The sequence below is a fragment of the Myiozetetes cayanensis genome, unplaced genomic scaffold (assembly GCF_022539395.1).
Source record: "Myiozetetes cayanensis isolate MyiCay16 unplaced genomic scaffold, myiCay2020 scf3, whole genome shotgun sequence".
NCBI classification, from domain to species: Eukaryota; Metazoa; Chordata; class Aves; order Passeriformes; family Tyrannidae; genus Myiozetetes; species Myiozetetes cayanensis.
The window spans coordinates 33,403,977-33,425,218 of NW_026087521.1; the positions used below are offsets into that span (position 1 = coordinate 33,403,977).

The 21,242-nt window shown below is 40.4% G+C and overlaps 1 protein-coding gene across 2 annotated transcripts in view; it reads left to right on the forward strand.

The window, feature by feature from the left end:
- The window catches only part of RASSF3 (Ras association domain family member 3), a 105,062-nt gene that overhangs the window by 25,399 nt on the left and 58,421 nt on the right, over window positions 1-21,242 (forward strand). The window contains exon 2 of one of the 2 annotated variants that reach the window (XM_050325366.1): window positions 5,999-6,123. In XM_050325366.1, the coding sequence (XP_050181323.1) occupies window positions 6,070-6,123 (54 nt within the window). In that variant the 5' untranslated portion in view covers window positions 5,999-6,069. Of the gene's footprint in view, window positions 1-5,998; window positions 6,124-9,317; window positions 9,414-21,242 lie in introns of those variants that run through there. The other variant, XM_050325364.1, reaches the window with a different exon arrangement.

Here is a 21,242-nt window from a genome sequence, read left to right on the forward strand (position 1 = left end):
ACCAGGTTAAGATAAGTTCATAGAAAAAAAAAAAAAAAAAAAAATTGAAGCTTTGTTAGAGATACCAACAGCAGAAAAAAATCCACTTTAGGCTCTTTAATCTAAAATATCTCTCATTCCATCCTATTTTGCAGTTGGGAAGCTGAATTTATTTGTTAACCAATTATTTGCTATATGGTGCATACAATCAGAAATATGGTCTCTATGTTCCCAGGCAGCAGGGACATTAAACAGCCCCAGGCTCATGCAGGCTGCTGATTTTTATACCTCTTCTTCTCCTTTGGGCCTCCCTTGGAGTTCTCTGTCAGTGATTCACTCAGGGAAGAGTTTTCTCAGCAAAAGGCTGATTGCTCCCTTGGGCTTTGCAAATGTAATGTCCTTTGGATGTGGCAAAGTCAGGTTGTTGCCTGCCTAGAATGATAGATAAACTTAGCTAAAAACTCTGATTCTTAAATGAGTGAGTAATACAGCATTTTTTTGTGCAGTACCCAAACTCAAGCTTGGTAAGGCACTAGGCAGACAGAAGTGACCGTTTGGATTGGATCCTGGACTGTTCTATTAGAGTTAAAGCACTTGCCTTCTGCTGAGGTCCAAATATATGAACTCATGATTTTGCAGGTCTGTGCCATAGGCACTCTATCTCAATCATCATGAGTAGCTCCTAATAGAGCCTATTCCAGGAGCTTATCCTGTTCCCAGGCCAGGGTTCCTGACCCTGAATGAGGCTGTGGCACTTACAGATAGGACTGCAGTTAAAGTTCAGGCTTCTTGGAGAATTTCCCTAGCAAGCTAAGCCAGTTCTATGGTCTTTCTCAGCTTGGGAAAGTGATAGAGGATCCTCTCTATAGGAAGTGTGTATCCCATAGAGGGCTTTATGACCGTGAATGGTCAGTGTACCTGTTGAAAGCAGTCCACAGAGAAACAGCAGAAGACTTTACGTGGCAAAGGGGTACTTGTGGATAGACATTTGTTTACAGGGATTTGGAAAATGTGGACGTTGCTGGATAGCAGTCTGATCTAAGGCTTATGTAGCTCCACAACAGAGAAAGAGCACAAAATACACACAGTGATCCCTCGGGGGAAAGGATGGCTCCCCCAAGGAACTTGGAATGTCCATAAAGAGACTGTCTTATCTGTTTTAATAGGGATCCCTTAAAAATCACTAATTGGGAAATATGGTTACAATGGACTTTATTTTAATCGCAAGCTGAAGTTAAGTGTGACTAATATATATTTAAAAAAATCAGAAATAAAGGGAATTCCATAAAGATAAAACCAGTGTTACAGCAGAGCTTCACCCTGTAGCAGCTGTGCTTAAACCTTCCTAAGGGCTGTTTATTCAAATAGGTTTCTTGTTCCATTACAACATTGACTGAAACTGTTAAAATCCTTACAGCAACTTAAACATCAAACTAGAATGTAGACATCTGAGCATCAGCTAAAAGGAGAACAACAGAACATATATTAAACATAAACTGAAATGTGACATGCTGATATTAATGTACTGTAGAAATTATATAGTTCAATTTTGCCTTGCAGGAGAAATATTGATGAACTTCATTCTCCTTCCTTTTGTGACCTGCTGCCTGAAAATGGATTAAAAATCAAAGTATTAAGCACCTTACATAGTTTGAATATTTTTTACAAAAAGCTTTACAGGCATACTTTCTGTAGAGCAAGCACAGCCGTAATCTCTCTTCTGCTTACTGGGAACCAAGCCACAGGCTCTCACATAAAGATTATTTTACTTGATAGCTTCCTAACATGGCAGCAGGACTAAGCTGTACACCCTCCTCATACTTTCTAATGACTTCTTCAGTATTACTGTGGCTGATAAATAATGCGAACATAATACAAATTTGGCTTTGAACTTTCCACGTGCTTCAGTTGCTCAGGCACAACATACATTTTGCACATCCATTTGGAAGTTAACTTTGTCTGGCCCATCACAATAATGAACACACACATTTCCCAGGCAGGGAAGACCACAGCAGGATAGAGAGGCTTTGCTATCGAGCCTCTGCCTGCCTCTGCCTGATTTAGTAGTGCTCTTTTTACTAGGGTCTGATGTTGAAGCATCTGTTGGGTTGCCTGCATCTTCCCTTGCTTGCTTTCTGCTGCCCAGCCCTGGAGCAAATTGGTTATGGGAACAGCTATTTACAAGTTATCAGATAAAATCAAGTTGCAGGCGAAGAAAAGCCAGACGTCAGGTAGAGTCTATTCATGTAAAATTAAAGTGTTGAAGTCTTACAGTTTACCATTGTGAAGGCAGGATAGGAGTAGTCTTAATTTCATGCAATTTTAAAATTTGCTAAGCTATTTTTTTCTATTACTCTAGTCAAGCCACTGTTGCAATAGAACAATAAGGTTCTTTGTTATGTCTCAGTAGTTGACAGTACAACTTTTAAAGCATAAGATTTGAATGTTTAATAAATAGGCACTTTCTTTGCATTTCCTAACAAGACAGTTATGCATATGCAGTGTTCATTGATGCATCACTTTCATAAATAAATGCAGTGTACAGGACAGTCTGAGCATTAGTAAAATAAACCTGTTAGCTTCTCTAGATGTCAGGGAATGCTTTTATCACCTGTGCCCAGTTAAAGCCCCCAGATCTTTGATTTCAAAGAACAGAATTCATTTCAGAGCACATCAGGAAAGAGCACCTGGTTCTGATTGCTTTCCAAGCAGAAATAATATGGCAGTCCACAAGCTGATGACCAAAACAGTCTTTCCAGAATAATAGGTACTTTTTGAACTCATGGAAATTTTGAGAGTGCTCCAGTAAGGGATTACCAGAAAGACATATTTTTTTTAATTTGATGCTGCCTGGACCTTTATGAAACATTGTCTGCCATGATTAGAATAAAACAATCTATTTAAAGCTAAAACACATATGAAAAAAAGATTTAAAGTATTACTGTTTTAGGAAAAAATCATTTTTCTGGTCTTTCTGAACTTATAATCAGTATGTTAAAATCTAGCTTATGATTGAATGTTTTATAGATGAAGCTTTTACATTTTTTGCAATTATGCCTACAATAGCAAGGTGGAAATTATGAGCTTGTCTTACAAATAACATTAGGGACTCACAAATTAAAATGAATATAAATGACAAACAAAATAGCATTGAGAGTTAATGTTTCCTAACTTAATAAGTAATCCTGTTTCAGAACACTGTTTAGCTAACTGACTTTTTCCTAATATTATTTGTGAAAATGCATCTTTAGAATTGGTGCATGCTCAGTATATATGTTTGTGTAATCACAGAAAGTTGGGGAGTTAGCAAAGCCTATGTGTCCTACAGATTTGTGCCCTATTCCCCATAACCTCCTCACCACAGAGGTGATGTGCAGTAGCTGGTTGTCCAGACATTGCCAGACAATGGTGTAATAGGTGATTTTTGCCAGCCTTGCCTTGAATGTGGCTATTAGTTTGGGTCTCCCTCCTTTAGCTAGGAGGTAGTTTTCATAAAACTTGTATGAACTTAATTAGCTTTTAGGTCTATTGTAGTTGAAATATCAGCTCTTGCAGAGTTACTGGGGGGAGAACAGAAAGGTAGACATACGGTGTTATAAGAATTTTTTCTACAAAATAAGGTAACTCAACTTGCAAAGTAAAGAACTCAGAAATAAAGGAAAAAAAAAGAAATTCAAAGATTACTTTCATTTGACCTTCTTTTACTTGTGCATTACTTATATTGGTATATTACTTATATTTTTAATTAAGTGCTCCCATCCTGGTTTTCCCATGGAGCTGCCCTGTTCCGTCACCCAATGAACGATGGCTCCAAATTTTGTTCATTCCTGTCAGGCAAGGATGAAGCTTTTCAACTGCATCTTAGGGGGTCATTTCCCAAATGCAAAATCATTCTCTTCTCAAGGGCTCCACAAACTGAGTGTTCTGTCTTTTCCAGAACTCCATGAGATGCATGAGTCATCTGAAAAATAATCCCAACTGCATAAGCATAAAACAGAGCCCTGGAAGAACCTCATTTGAGTGAAAAGCACAGTTCTCCCTGACTTTAGTGGCAGTTGTGAATGCTTCATCTTTCCTGCAAACTGTATAAAGTAACTCAAATGTGGAACCCAGAAGAAATTCAGCAGTAACTGCAGCAAGCCTGGCACGACTTGCCAACATTACACAAGGGTGCAGGGACAGCTATCATTTCTCCTGGGCACCATACAGCTGCCTTAATCATTCTTTTCTCTCCCCTACAGTCTTCTGTCTTCTGTCTGTTTTGCTTTATGTTTTCCAAATTCTGTATTAAATACAGTGACGGTTTTAGAGAGTTTGAGCCTTTTTTTCAGTGCTTTGATTTATACTGCAACAGGGTCCCTTGTACCCCATAATTAGCTGGAAGTTATTTGTTGATGTCTCAAGAGGAGTATGACCTCAGATACAGTGATATTATTGGGATACAGTCAGTCTGTTTGAAGATCAGAGACATCCCAGTTATCTCTCCCAGAGTGCTGATCCAGGATGGATTCACTCTGCTGGGTTGCTGGTGTTGAAAAAGTTTTGACTGGTTGACTTTGTGCCAAATAAAATAAATTTAAACTTGCCTTAGTGCAAGTGTAGCATAAATATCGTATCAGTATTTATCACAGAAATGTGATTGCATTACTCACATTTTAATTTTTACTTTTGGATGCCGGTAGAGGGATCTTACATTAAAGATCCAGTTCCCATCCAAGAGGAACAGCACTTCAGGGAACACTATCCTGTCTTGCCCCATAACACCACTGATGAGGATGAATTGGAAATGGGAATGTTCAAGAATTTATTTTTCAGGCACTGTAAAGGGAATTTAATCAAACATTAGGGAAACTGATCTTTTTGGGAGGTTGATAAGGGAACAAAAAACCTACCTAGAATTCATCTTTTACTATAAATCTGGAAAGTGTAAAGCTTTGTAACAAAAACAAACAAACAAACAAAAAACAAAAAAGAAAATACAAACAAACAAAAAGTGAAGTTTAGTTAGGCAAAATGAAAGCATTTCCTCCAAAAGACATTCTTGGAAATGGCTGAATTGTTTTAGCTGAAATGTTCTAAAACAAACAGCATGATGTTCCCCAGCATGGAAACTTGAAGTACAAGTGGTTGCTCTTTGGCAAAATTATAAGCAATTTAAAATCTAAAAATAGAAAATGACATTCAATGCAAGACAAAAGTGACATCATGAACTCTGTCCAACTTACACAGAAAACCAGCAAACATAACAAGGGCTTCAGAGCAAATACAGGTTGTTTTTGTAAATACTCTTAAAGTGATTCTCTCTTTGAGATTAAAGCATATGAATCACCTGAGTTCTTACTAGAGATGGGGTCGTCTGCCCCTGTTATAATGAATTTAAATTTCTAATAGCCATCTCAGTTGACTTTGCTATCCAGGAAGTGAAATTTCTGAATTGTTATTGAAGGCAACTTTGTGACTTACCAGCTTAATTAGGCTTCAGATAAACCACTCATTCTGTTTTCAGTATTCATGTGCATATTCTTAAGAGAGCCTAGAGCTTAAAACATATAAAACCAAGTAGCAGTAATTCTATGTGGGTAGAATTTTTTATCTGTAAATCAAAAATGTTGTGTCTTTTCTGAGAATGGCCCCTTTTGTGCTTACATTACAACAGCTCATACCTAGTTTGTGGCACAGACCTTTTGCAAAAACCTCTAACTGAGGCAGCCCTGATGTAACCAAAGAACTGCTTGACTGCAGCCCTGTCAGTGTGACACTGGGAGGTGTGCTGTGCTGCCACCTTCGCTCCAGTGAATTTACATCTCCGGTAGTATGTAGCTATTATTATCTTTATGTGCGGATGGGGAGATTCAGTCGAGAGGTGGTAGTTTCTCTGAGGTCACGTAGCAAATGAGGATGTGTCTCACTCCTAGGATCTACCTGCAGCAACCTCATTTCTAAACACCACTTCTGCTTCTCTCTCTCTCTTTTTTTTTTTTTTTTTTTTTTTTTTTGTGTCTGCGTGGGGTTTTTTAAGATTGCAAGTACACCTGCCATGCTCACTGCCAGGACCTGGTGCACCTGGGCTGCCGGAGGAATGGAAAATTAATGGACTGCCTCGCTCCACATGACACCTTAGATTCATCTTGCAACAAGGGTCAGGTAATAGATTTTGTGTTCATGTAATTTCTCTTGTCAGCTCTCTAGTGAAGTGTGGTCTGCCTGCCTCACCCAGATGCTCGGGAAGAATGTGTCACTTAGGCATGGCCAGCAAACCTGGATTTCTCACCCAGTGCTGTGATTTTACAGTACCGCTGGGTCAAGATGCAACGGCTGCTGCCAGCTGAGTCACTCCTGCTCCAATTAGTTTTCAGCTAAACTGACTGAAAAGAAGTCCGATGTTTTTCCTGCTGGCTTGGGTCACTGTGGGGTCAAAGCAGGCATGTATAGCAAGGGATGAGAACATGAGGACAGACTTGTCCCTACCACAAAGCAGTTCATAAAGTGATCATGACGGCCCAGGTGCCCTGTGGTGCTGGGTGTAGTGCCACAGGGAGGCAAAAAGAACTAAGGGTGGGTTATTTGTGACCATTAGAGATCCTACTTGTTTAGTGTTAATTCCCCAGTTCTTATCAAATCCCTGTTAGGGTAATTTCAGATTTCCTTGCCTGGATTCCCACTGGCTTCAATGGCTCATGGTGTGCTTCCTCATTTCCTCATTTACCTTTTGTCCTCCACAAAAGTCCATCCAGTCTTATGTTACACCTAACATTTACACCTAACCAGTAGAAACTTCATAGAGGGCACCTGTGATAAAATAGAGACACATTCCTTTTTTATTTTTGGGAGGGAGGAAGGATGAAAAAATGCATCAGGTACTTTGTATATAAGTTCCTTTCTTCAAGCCTTTTATTTAAGCACCAAAAACCCCTTCATTAACCTAGTTCTGGTCTAAACTTAGATTTTAGTGGTTTAAGTGAAAAGTGTTATTCAGAATTTAATTAGTGAAAATAAATTGATATATGCATATTCACAATGGTCAGTTTAGCCTATATACTGTTTTTAGAACTCATATTGAAGAAATGTCCTTATTGGGGGAGATTAAAAAAATCCCAATAAATCCCAGACCCAACTATCATTGGGAATGTTCATATTATTCACTGTAAAAATCAAGTGATTCATGGAACAGTCAGACCTACCCTGGCTTTCACTATCCACAGAATTTCCAATCACAGATGCGCCATGCTGCAAACTATCAATTGTAGAACTTGTGCCCACCCAAAATTCTCCTGTCTGCAAGAAGTCTCCTCTCACTTCAGCCCCACCATAAGATGCATAAATGCATAAACTAATGTTCTGACACATACCAGTTATACACCCTGTATTGCTTTTCCTACCCAAAAGATATCATGTTAGCAGGTTTTGGGGTTGATTGTTTAGGTTTGGGGATTTTTTAAATAATATTTTACAGAATAAGAATTTTTCCATTTAAGTTAAGCATGTTGTGATATCTTACAAATATTTATGTTGAGGCCTTAAAAGATTATTTTGTATGGCAAGAAACTACAACTCCTGGGTATTTTTTCTTGCAGTATTGATAATTTTTAGTATAACTGCCTTTACAAGCTGTCCAGTTATGTACATGAAAGATTGTCCCATAAATATATTACCACACTACAATATGTACCATTTTTATACAGCAACTTAAAATTTTTATTTCCTAAAATCAGGCTGATCTGAGGAACCAAACAGATGCCCTTTGTCTTCAAAGTTACTACTATTTTCCTACTCCAGTTTACCAACTTGTCTGATATGCAGTCACAGGTCATTGTAGTAATAGCCTTATTTAAAGGCAGATACTAAATAATACTAAGGAGGACAATGGAGTCCTCCTTGAAGATTACAAAAATTTATCCTGAGTCAGCTCCAAAGTCCAGCTACACAGCTGTGAACCAAAGGTGATGTACTACCATTTCAGTGAAATAGTCTGAGGAAACACAAAGCAAAGCAAGCTTAATGGAAAAAGCAGCAAGAAATGTTAACATATAGCTGAGACAAAACCCAGGACTTTCATTTCTCTGTGATGATATTCACCAGTAAATCAACCAAAACATTTTAAATGCCTTTTCAGAGGATTCCAAATTAAAAAATAGCGCAGCACTTTTGCTTCTCAGATTCCTATTAAGCAAAATTTCTACAGAATATATAGAAGGCCTAAAATCTGGCTAGAAAACGTGATGAACGAAGTTAGACTTTATCCTCAGACCTTGCTATTAACATGTCAGACAAATTCCAGGAAGCATTTTTACAATTTCATTTTTTTTAGCAGGAAAAAAAATGGACCTTGCTAAAGACATGTCAAAACCAATTTTTATGAAAACCTAATTCTACCAAAAAGTAAAACAACCCAGATAATTAAAAACCATATTTTGTCACACAAAGCCTGTAATGACTTCCAGTGAATAAAGAGACTGTTCAGCACAGTACTGCAACAGGCTGCCCAGGAAAGAGGTGGAGTCACCATTCTGAAAACGTTCAAAAAACAAGTAGATGTGGCACTTAATGATACATTTTAGTGGGCATGGTGGTATATTTGATCAAAGGCTGGACTTGATGATCTTGGAGATCTTTTCCAACCTTAAAGACTCTAGGACTCTAAAATTTCTGAGAGCCCTTTCTGAGCTTTCTGTGTGTCCTCCAGGTCATAATTGACTTTTCTCTGCCAGTGCCACATTTTATCTTGTAGGAGAGATGCCACTCCAGACACCCACATTATGACTGAGGGCAGAATATCTCTTGTGAGCTCCTCATGACTTGCTGTTGGGAAGAGTGAGGAGGAATAACTCAGACGCTAAAAGCAAGAGTAGCAGGGATGGGGACAAGGGAGGATATGGCAGCATAGGTTTTGAAAGTGTGGGTTACTGTCAGCAAGACAATACCACAGGAGCAGAGAGAGAAGGGCATTAAAATTCGTTTTTACTCAAAAAGACATGCACAGCTTGGCTGTGAGAGATCTAAGAAAGAGCTAGTGCTGACTTGGGTATGAATACTGAGCAAGGAAACTGTTTCTTGCTCTTTGAGCCTTATAGTACTTAGGGAAGCCAAATTTCATGTGCATTTGTTTGTGTGCAACAAGATCGCATCAAAGAAGTACTGTTTTTTTTCCTACTGATTTCCTTCCTCTTGGAAGAAGTCACACTTTGGCTGCTTGCAGTGGATGACAGTTGTTGCAAATCTCCTCTTTCCTCACTAGCTGTTTGGGTCAGTGCATGTCTGACAACTGATACACGTAAGATGAGGATTCAGGTACTATTTTCAGCATCCGTCATCCGTTGGTTTTGAAGCAGTAATCATTTACGTGCAGAAAACCTGGAATGTTTCCTATTGGGTCATTTTCTTTGCACACAGCTGTCCCTGATGCACAGCGCAGAGCTATCCCTGGAAGCTGCAAGGTTTGAATTCGCTCCTTCCTCTGCTACTGACCTGCTTGTACCTCTTTGTCTTTCTAGAACTTGCTGACTTTTCTTGTAGGTAAAAGAAGGAATTAGAATTTTTGTAGGAGAATTTTAAGATCTCTAAATGGGAACACTGTTGCAAAAGCCAGCATTTACAGGTTACTATTTAGTTAGACAGTCCCAGCTCAGCTGCCTTCTCAAAATCACTATTTCCTTCCATGCTAAAATTTTCTGATCTTACCAACTTGAAGATGATTTTTTCCTTTCTGTTTAAAGTTTGAACCTACATCTCATACATAAAACTGAAGAGATGTTTTGTGTAAGATTGTGAAGGGGTCAGAGGATGGGAAAAAGACGGAATTTATTTTCTTTAGACAATTATTTTTGCATTCTTATTCTGTGGATGGTGTCTAGTCTGCAGGGTTTTAGTTAGATGCAGGAGCGTGCTTTTGAAGCAAATCATCCAGTTGTCTTCACTTCCCTTGTTTTGGTTGATATCAGGGAGCAGTCTTAAGGCACATAAAATTAACTCCCCTTCAAGTGAAAATTAACCTGTTTCCTGAAACCTCTGAGAAGCAGCACTCCAGGAGCCTACCTAACACTCACAGTCCGCAGGATCAAAGCAGAGGTTTTCTTATGCAAAACCTATGAAGTGTTTATAATTAGAACTTTGGGTTCTCAGCACCACTCACTTTCCTTTACAGAGCTGCTTGTGTTGCATTACTGTATTTGCTAACGTAGGTGTTAGATTTTTGGCACAGAACAGTCCTCAGCGAGAAGCAAACTGATAAGTGTTCCAGCAATGCCTGCTTTTGTGTTATCTACATCGTGACTTTGAAAATGACAAGGCATGCAAAACCAGCTAATTTTGCATGAGCTATGCTAGTCAAATGCATAGCTTCAGAGATCACACATGTATTTGGAAATGTCTCACCCATACAGTGAGCATCAATTTGAAATGCGAAGGGATTTTGCAGAACTGCTCAAACTTTACAGTATTAATAGAAAGGGATTACTTGCTAACAAACCTTAGTCCTGGGCTTTGTGCCTTTTCGTCCTGCTGAGATAACCATTTTTTTTTGAAGTGCAATTTATTTATGTGGGCAAAGCACTAGTTTGAAGTCATTATGCTGGCATTCTTGTGCTGGTACAGTTTAGATCCCTTCTTGTAAAGGGACATGGCACCTCTTTATTTGCATAAGTTCCTCTACATGAGTAGATTATTACTTTGAGCATGATGGTAGACAGTGCTTTGAGCCCTAACTCTATATGGCCTAAGATCACTTTAGCCTGGTTCAGGCAATGTGAATATACATTCTGCTTTACCCGAGTGATAAGAACTGCACTTCCTGACCTGGTGGTGCCCCGAGTGCAGCAGAACTTGCAGCTCAGTTGTAGTTCCTGGTCTGGAATGCTCGTTTGTGCCCATACACTTTTGCATGTTCCCCATGCCCTTTCACTCCCAGTGGCATCTGCACTGCTGCTTTTGGACAGTGTTTTAAAATGGGTCAGGAAAATATTGTAGCTTCTAATGTTTCTCTTGCAAAGCCTGATCAGCTCTTCAGTTCACAACACAGCTTGTAAACAGTGCTGTCAGCACAACAGGGACCGGGTGTTATGATGTGGCTGGAACACCTTAAACTCCAAATAACCCTGAACAAGTATCTTGTTGAGCCAGAGTTTGAGAATGTGGGCTTAGGATTTCCCTTGTGGGGAAGAGGAATTTCTTACAGGTTCTTAACTGATTTTGTAAAGGGAGTCAACTGCTGTGCAATTCTGCCAGTAACTGGAGCACTTTGGTGCACTCGAGTGTTCAGATTGTCTCAGAATCTGGAATATGGTCATGATGCTTGACTTTGTTAACAAGTAATTGAAGCAAAAATACCTGAACTTTGATCTCCTTTGTCTGTGTGGAGATATATATACACACACATATATATTTAATTACAAAAAAAATCTAGAAAATTCCATGATGCAGCTGTTCTTAGAGATCATTAAGGCTGTGAGGTTAAATACTTGAAAATGAAACTCACAATGTCAAACATACTGCAAGTACTCAATGGCAGAAATATATGGCTCAGGTGAAAAGGGGATGGTGTTTTGCTAATTGTGTGGCCTTAAATATTTGCCTTCTGAACAGACTTCCTATAGAGATTAAAGAGGAAATGATGGATATAGGTTCTCTGTGATCTTGTAACAGAGCTCAGAAAGAGCTGGGGAAAGAGTTGCCATTTTCTTCCAGGAACAAGCAGAGTGGGATGAATAAAGCTCCCTTGCAGCAACCCTCTCCTGTCCTAACACATTGCCCATTACAGGCACACCACCTCTGACTGACAATGCCAAGGCCTTCTCAAAGTCTAATGAAGCCATTATGTAGACTTCATTTTTTTCCTGCTCTTCTATCACCCCAGATGGGTGTAGCAATTTTTTTCTCCTTCGAGATGACAAGCCTTCTGAAAGAGGTCTCACTGCACTCAAATTTTCCCAAAGGCAGAGGGTGGTCACAGATGAAGTTTGCACAAGAACAGATGCACTTGGTAAAGTATAGGAAGGGATATAGGCTGTCCCAAATGATTTGGACAACAACATCCCCCAGATTGCTTTAAATTGCCTGAATGCCATGGAGAAGATCGAGAGGAACTCACAGTGTTAGTATAGAAACTTCTGGACCTGTGAGGGCACTGAGGTTGTCACCTAAATGTAACTGAAACTGAAAGTGGTTTCAGTTCTGACCCTTCCGAGATGCAGTAACTGAACATCTCTTTTCAAAAAGAAGATACAGAGAAAAAATTGACAACATAGAGCAGAATATCATGATTTAGGTGTGTACAGTTCTAGATGAATAATGAAAGCTAACACTGAGCTATTGATTGCTCTTGTCTACTAACTCTTGGTAGTGGTGTGTACTTTGTACAATGTACATGGGTTTTATGGCTCGCATATTTCAAATCTCTGTTGAGCTTGGTCATGCTTCATAGTAGTTGAAAGCAAAAGAAGAAAAGGGAATTACGTTTGTTTTGGCAGGCAAAGCATGATTTTATTTTTGCCAGTGATTGAAAACTTTTAAACCAAACCTGAAGCTCATTTCAGTTCTAATTGTGTGTATTGCTCAGGTTACTATTAAATGAGGAGGGCTTTTTAGAACTAAAAATAGATCTCAAAGTCCAGTAAGTAAAGACTGGATGGACACATGGTGAGGGGACTTGTATCATCATACCACCAAATACTGTTAATAATAAAATTAATATTTTTAACAGAATGAATTTCAGCTTGTTAGCACCTGGTGGAAATTTTCAGTCCATAGAAGCAACTGTGGTCGTACACCACTGTTTTTAAAACATTTTTTAGAAATCACAGATTTTGATCAGTAAATCTGTCTTTAAACCTTTTTCTTAAGTTGGGGTTGTTGTGTTTTTTTCCATTCAAAGTACTTGGTTAATATTCAGGCCTGACCTTTCAAACAGAGAGGTAGCAAGCTCATTGCTAAAAGCACACATTGCTGAAACCCAGAAATCAATTATCAGTTGTTTAGCAACCATATCAACTCTAGTCAAACAGCTCTGATTTTCTAGTCCTGTAGAAGTCAAATTCAGGAAATTTGTTTCAGGAAATCAAATTACAGGATGAGGGGAACATTTAAAATGAGCTTTTGATTTTTGTACAGTTGCATGTTTTCATATTCAAGAGGTTTGTATCATCTTCCTAGAAAATGATATGTGTTTCCCTAATAATGTAGCCAGCCTCAACCTGCTGTTTTGTCAGCTTTCATTGTAAGATCAATGTTCTTCTTCCACTATTTATTTCTAATACAGACTATTCTTACCACACACATTTTTCCACCATCCTTTCCAGTTCCTGCTGTCAGTGTTGTTGGCTGTGGGATGTATAATACCAACTGTATTTTTTATTATGTCAGTTTTCTTCCTAATTCAAAGCTTTTAAAATCTTCTCAGTATCTCAGCAGGCTCAGCAGAGCACAAATGATTACATTACAAATTTAATACAAGTAATACAGGCTTGCATGTGCTGTGTGTTCCAAGGGGTTCTCCAATATTCAAATAGCATTGCCTAATCATGCTGAGAAAAGGTTCAAGGAGAACTGATCCTCTAAAACGTTAAGTTCTGTATGTTGTGTGGGTTATAACGTGTGCTAAGTTGCACACTGGTGTGAGGGGTGGCCAGGCTCTGCTGGAACAAGCAGAGCGGGGGCTGGCAACATGCCAGGATCCTGAGGGTTGGGCTTGTGATAGTTTGCAGCAAAGGGTTCAGAGAACAGTTTCTGTCTTACCTTCAGGGTAGATTTTCAACATGCAGATCAGGACAGCAATCACTAGGGCAGCTGGTTTTGATGTGGTGTGTGTAGGCAAATGGATGTTGCATCAAAACTTGGCGTCCTTGAAGATGGGTATTTTGCTGTTATATGTTGTTGATTATGATTGTACATGGAAGTTGCCCACTTGCTAGCTGATAAATCACTGACTGATAGCATCTTGAGTGCCTTACTCAGCCTTCAAAACATGCAAAGAAAATGATCATTGGCTGGGAAATTGTTAAGCAGGGGGTAAATGCTGTCCCTTGCAAGTCTCTATCCCAGTGCAGTCCTAAGACTGACTTTTCTCAAAAGTCTACGGGCTATAGATGACAGATGAATGACGGAACTTCACCTTTCAGTTAGAGACAGGTTGGTAAATAGAGTGACAGTGGCTTTCATTCCAACCTTCATGGGCTGATTATTTATTTTATATCCATTAAACACCCCAATCTAAATGGAATTACCAGTAGCCATGTCAGGTCTGTCCTAATTTATTTATCCACAGGGATGCCTGGTTTCCAAACAGAACAAGGGTCTGAAGAGATATTTAATATCAGACACTTTCTAGTGCATTTATTCAAGAGGCTTGTTTTATTTTGCATTTGAATGTTTAGGAAAGTAGCTGGGCTGGTGATGTGACTACAGACTACTTAATTCATCCCATGTAGACCTGCCCTGAGCAAATAACGAGATGGCAGTGAGAATCGATTAGAAGAGAAAGTCAGGACTGTTGTGAAACCTACATCTCATTTTCTCAAATATTCCTGGAGCTTCACTTTTTTTTTTTTTTCTCCACAGTTTCAGCCTTTTTTGTTTGACTTATGGCATTAACAGCTGTTGGAAATATACACAGAAGAGATTGCTGCTGCCTTTTGATTCAGTGCAGGAAGGGCATGATGCAAAACCTTCCCTGGTGGGGAAGGAAGGTGGGGAGTGGTTTTGATTATTTTTAATGATAACATTGCTGGGTGAAGATATGAAAATATTTGTTCCCAGTCTTTGATCCAAGTAGCTTGCCAACCAGCCACCCCACAGCTGTTAGGAAAACAGGTAGACAACAGAGCGCTGTTTGTTCTGTTTGTTTATTTTATGGGAATGTAAAACCTTGTTTCCCAGAGAGCAGGAATCAAACGACAGCAGGTATCATTTTTTCTTACTGATTCATGGCTTCCTCTAACTGGTGACACTGCCTAAAAGCTGCTCTCCAGACCCTTTCTCAGTGCAGAAGAGCCCACCTGTTTGCATAAGCTCAGTTTCTCCCCAGTTATGTGTGTGTGCTGCATGGTGGTTCCCCTTCTCTCAGGGATCTCATTCTACATTGAAGCTCCATTCTTGTACATGTTGCCTCGTATCAGTCTGTTCCACAGGAATTGTGGATAAAAACTTAAATGTTCTCTCCATTTACTCTGCAAATAATGTGTATAAGTGCATAAAGATTCAGCAATGTAGTGTTAATCCTTCAATATCTTTACTGGGAAGGAGGAAACTGTCACCAGTTATATGCAATTTGAAAGAAATCACAATGAAATTATACTAGGTAAACTTCTGGGGACTAGCCTTCTTGTTCCTATCCAAAACATAAAGAAGTAGCTAGCTTTCCCAGGATCAAAACATACTGGGTTCTCTTAGCACTTGTGGAAGATCTCAAGTAATAGCCACTTTGTCATGTTTCCTTCTCCCTTCTTATTTAAGCTATTGTAAGCCTCAATTCCTCAGTTCCTGCATAGGTCTCAGTGGGGATCCAGCACCTCTGGTTCCTGAGATATCATGATCCTTTACTGCCAAGTGAAGGAAGCTGCCCAGATTCAAAAGGCCGTTGTATTGTCTCTTCTGAACACAGAGACAGTGCTACAATATGAAGACTCCTAGAAGATTTTTAGATCTGGTTTGTTCTACAAATAAGATGCTGATCATCAGCTGTCATTGCTTTTTTGTTGGGTGTGGGTTTTTTGGCATTTTTTTTGGTTGGTTGGTTGGTTGGTTTTTTGTATTTTTGTTTGGGTTTTACTTTGTTTATTTTGGTTTTGGTTTTTTTGGTGGCTGTTTATTCCACAAGTTATGTAACAACCCTTTCAAAAATTATATAAAATCCTTTCATTGCTTCATTCAAGATATACACCTTACATTATGGTTGTGACGTTTCAGATGAGATTTTTGATCCAATGGTAGTTTTGCATCTTGATCACCTTTCACCTGTGACCTTTAGATTTCTTATGACTTGTGACCTGGTTCCTCTTCAAGAAGCCCCTCCAATGGATGAGTTTTGGATCAGCTCCTGGCCCAGATGTTGTGCAGCCATGCTGCATGGAAGCTGGGCAGTGCCCCAAGAAGATAAACCCAGCTGGTCTCTGCATGCCTGCCCCATGTGGATAACCCCTAGAGAAAAATGGAAAAAGTCACTTCCCCTTTACATTCGAAAAGAAAACTTTCATCATAGAATCCTAAGAGATCTTCAGACACATGTTACAACTGGTCTTGTGAACCAATGGAGAGCTGAAGATGCCCATTTCAGGTATTTTGCCTTCTGATGTGCTGCAGTCAGATGGATAACTGGATACAATTAGTTGCTTTGCCTAAATCATATCTTATGTTTCTCCATCTCTTTCTCTGCTGATACTTGCAAGTGTATATGGAACCATGGTAAATCTCCTTTTACAGCTTTGTCTCCTCTGACAGAGTGTTTGTTTTCATCAAGATATATTTTATTATTGATTATTTTGCCTTACAATCCTAAGTGAGCACAAAGCAGTGATGATAGTTACCATGGTGCATCGGGATGAGGTCAGCACTGTGCATCCTGACCGGGGCTGACCTCACCTGGCTGGCTTCAGGATAAAATTATGTTGTCTTAATTTCATTAGGCTTTTCTATCACAAGTTCTTATCAGACAATTCTACAACATTACTCTCTAGGGAAGGAAGACCAGTATATCACAAGCCTGAACACTGTTTTACGTTTCCCAGTACTCCTACAGTTGTGTTTAAAGGAACATTGCTCAGTCTGCGCTCCACTTTGAGTTTTCCATTTGCACTGTTCTCTTCCTTCGACCTTCCTTTTGCCATCCTGAGTAATACTTTCCTTTACAGTAACCTTGAACAGAGATTTCCTTATCTGCATATATGACTAATGAGTGAGGTCTTATGATTATGATAAAGCAATTTGTTAGAGGTGGGAATTAGAGCATGAAACTGGAATCAAGGAAGCCAGATTTGCAGTCCTTGGTCTACTAATGACTGATTAGATATGGCCTTCAGCAAGTGAATTTGGACTTGGTTTTCAGATGTGCTGCTTTAATTTTTAGTCTTTTGCCTCCAGCTTTCTTTTCTTCCTTCTTTTTGGGGGGAGAGAAGTGCCCACAGTATGCAAACCTACTATTTAATTTTACATAGAAATATGTCTCAGTCTGGGGAGTCAGAAGAAGTTGTTTTTGGAAATGGGGACATTGTAAATAATGTTGCTTTCCTATCACCACACTGAGGATGAGCTCTTTCTTACAAGGTATTATTGGTGAAGGAATGCACTGTGTGGCACAGAGTTATGTTCTGAGAATTTGATTGTTATGAATATTCCTGAATTCATTAAAGAATCTATCCTCTGGGGAATAAAAGCATGAATTCTTAAAATTGAGGATTATAGATAAGGTAAATTCAGAGGTAACTCAGTATGAGAGAGTGGAAGGAGTGAAATCCCTGACAGTTTCATTTGTGAATTGTGATTTTACTGAGTTCTTTATATTATTTTCCCCATAGTTAGCAGATATAGCTAGAGAAAGGAACAATTTATTGGAGTGAATGAATACAGGAAATGTTTTGGAAATACATAGGACCCATATTTCCGGTTGTCATTAGGCAGCTGCTAATGAGAACTGTCAGAACTATTCCTAATGCTACTCTTCAGGAGTAGGTCAGGAGTCTTCTCCTTTGGGTCAACCACCTTTCTGAGATCCTGTGCTCCATCTCCCAGCAGGAACCTCTCAAGCTGTGCCAGGCTGCACAGCTCCCACAACTTCCACCCCATAAACCTGCACCCTAGGCTGCTGGGCGTCACTCCTTTGCTGCCAGATCCTTCTGCCCCATGCAGGAGTAGCCCATCACATGTGTACATCCCCCATGGTGGGGCCGGAGAGAGGAGAGACCTTGACTAGGTCTCTAGGGAAAGAGGAAGAGAGAAACAGAGAAAGGACAAGAGGGTCTGACATGAGACATCTGGATTTTTCATTCTTGATTCCCTCTGTGTCCCATCAAGCTGTCTGGACCTCCCAGAGCAGCCCCACTCTTGGGGATTCTTGAGAATCACAGCATTAGGTTAGACAGTGAAAAAGGAGATGTAGGGTCCATCAGAGTCTGCGAGAGCAGAGTTTTGCCCAAACAGATCCATTTTCACTAACAGTTTGCAAATATCTAATAATAATTTCCTCTTTTTTCTTTAAAGTGTCCTCGACTTGCAGTTTTGAGCCTTCTTTGGACTGAGATTGCCTCATGGGGAGTCATCTCAACATGTCCCAGAGCTGAGGCAGGAACTGCCCAGCATGCCAAGCCATGGGGCCTCTGATGTGAGGAAAGTACATGTGCCTCCATCCCACCCACTCTCAGGTTATCTGAATTTTAAGATGAGTTGGCCATGGTCCAACGGTTGGCAGCATTTCATAGACAAGCCCTCTAGACTGTGCTAAAGCACTGTGTGAAGAGCAGTCCTATTTTACACTCTTCTCCACACTTTCGTTTCTTATAAGTCACCTGTGGCTTTTGGCTGCTACTAAGAAGGAAAAAAAACCTGGCAGTTCTGCTGTAGTCAAATTTGGCAGTTTCACTGGTTACTTCCAGTAATTATCTCCATGTCACAGATACGCTCTTGGTGCCAGTGTTAGGAAAACCTTCCACCTTTCTGATGTCTGGGTGAGGAAATGGATTCTTTAGGAAATTGCCTTTGTCCCAGAACAGCCCCTTCTTTACAAATGCTCTCACTGTGATCTTTCACAAAAGGCTGCATTCAAAATTTGAAATATGCTGATGTGCAAATCATTTCAATAGCTGACCTGCAGAATCTGTTGGCAGGGCTGCTACAGGCAGTTTGCTGTGCTTCCAGCCGCCTGCTTCATTTTGGCAGCTGCACAGTTTGTGACCCAGATGCCTGCAGCCTTTTGTCCAAGTTAGGAGCTAGACAGACTTTACACACCGTCCTGTAAGTGCACCTCAGCTTATCATCTACACGAAGAATTAGACCTAAAGCCTGGGCTGCCTTTTGCCTCCCAAAGTTATTTTAAATGCACCCTGTAAAGCTGGACGGCTGATGTAGAGTGGTGGATGTGCCTGCCGCCGGAGCCCCACCGAGGAGGGGGGCGAATCGTTGCGTTGCCTTGTAAGGATATGTGCCTGAGCGCAGAGCGCTGGTGAATGCTGCCAGCCGTCCTGAGCAATCGCAGGAGGCCTTTGAAAGCAGCCCAGCACACAGGGGCAGGTCCTCCCAAACGAGCAGATGCCGAAGCAGATGTCAAGGCCACATCGAGGACTGCTCAGTGCAGTGGGAGACGGTTGTGGCCGGGCATTGTTTCCAGGATATTGGATGTGAAATTCTTAGGTACAACTTGCAGTACTGGTGTGCTCCTCTCTTTCAAATCTTCACAGCCCTGCCACAAAATTATTTTTAAAAGTTTTGCAGAGTTTTTTTAATTTAAAAGCAGATCTTTTAAAGGACTTTCAGACCCAAACAAAATGAAGGTAGATGCCCTAATGCATACAGCGAAGAGTATGAGCTTTTTAGCACTGTTCTGCTGCTATCATAAGTGACTTTTCTGACATATTTTGAGGTCTTGCAAACAGACTGCAAGTTCACTGACCATATTCTGACCTTGAGGTCCAACTCATCTTTCAGTTATCCTCTGACTGTGGTAATTTGGTCACATGTCAGGGGAGGGGAGGAGCACCCGCAGTGTTAAATTGCCTACACATATGGACATACATCTGTACATCTGTTGAGTCACGCGAATTAACCCTCTCTTTGACAATGCCTTGCTCTCCAGGTCTGGCACTGCAGGCACCAAGTGCAGGCGTAAAGACACGGTGCTGCCCCATGATTACATGGGGATCTGGTCCTGCCCCTGTGGAACAAGAGGTGGGGAATAAATGATAAAGACAGTGTATGGCTGATGGGAATAAGCGCTGATCCGCAGAACTCAAAGGCAAGGTGTGAGGAACAAAGACCATCCCTTTAGAAACAAAAGTCATGCAGTGTTTGTGCTGGATGCAGTTTTTTAACAGTTGGCATTGGTTTTGGGATTGCCTTTCTAACGGCAGCTACCTTGACAGATCTGGGATCTAACTGGTAAATGGCATAAAAGACAGTGCTTGTGGCTCATGCAGTCTGAAACTTTGTGCCTCAGAGTACTTTGTGTTCTTCTCCTATGTGGAGCTTTCCAAACTCTTACCAGTGACATCTTACCTTGGTATTGCTACAGTAGTCATCCCCTGCCCTGGTGCTGAGCCTGTTTTCATCTTGGGGAGCTCCATTTCTCCTGGAGGGACGGCTCAGTTGACGAGCTGCTGTACTGTGGCAGATTTCAGCCTGGTGCTATTAAGCAAAAAATTAAAAAAATTAAAATTGGTTACAGTTTATCCTAACCTTCTAAGCCCTAAATTGATACAGTTCAGCAGCTGCCTCACAAACAGCTGAGCTGCCTGTGCAGGACTGGGAACTTATTGGAGAGGAACAGCTCAGATTGATAGTTAAGGGCAGGAGTAACTGCTTGTGTCATGCCTTGGTCACTGGGTGCAGAGGCTGCATGGCACATTTCAACATAATAAAGGAAATTGGAGTTGCGGGACATGTCTTTGTGAGTCTGTAACAGAGCAGTTCTGTGTCAGCGACACAAAAGAGAACATGTTGAAATGAAGTGTTCAAATGTTGTACAAAAGCAGCTATATTTAGCTGCTCTAAAAATTGCTCAGCATCAATCATGAAGGAAATGGCTGTGGCAACCTACGCTCCTCCAGTTTCACCTGTTGCAGTGTTTCTTAAGCCTAGAAATATCTATAAAATAAGTAATATAGCAGTTAAAACTTTCCCAGAAGAGGCGTAAACAAACTAAATTCACTTGCTGAAACAGCTATTGCTGACCTATGAATTGACCTTGAGCTGTGTCGATTTGCTGTAATGCAAACCATCTGCATGCTGAAACAATTAAAGCCTTCACATCTCCTAGGAGTTTCCTTCCTCCGATTATAACTTGCGTGCTTTGGTAGAAGCATAGAGGTAAACAGCTAGTTAGCGTGGCCCTCTGTGTCTGTGTAATTTTATGGTGCAGCACATACAAAACCATTTTCATTTGATGTGGCAGTCAACTTTCAAGTAGGAAATACAGCATATGCTTGGTACCAAATGCTGGAGTCATAGCTTGTAAAACAGCCTGAGTTAGACACATGTGCTTTGCCTCCCCTGCTTCCCTTCCCCCAGCTTCACCTTCAGATGTACCAAGATTTCATAAAGCAGTGGAGAAGCAGTGCTTAAATACAGACAGC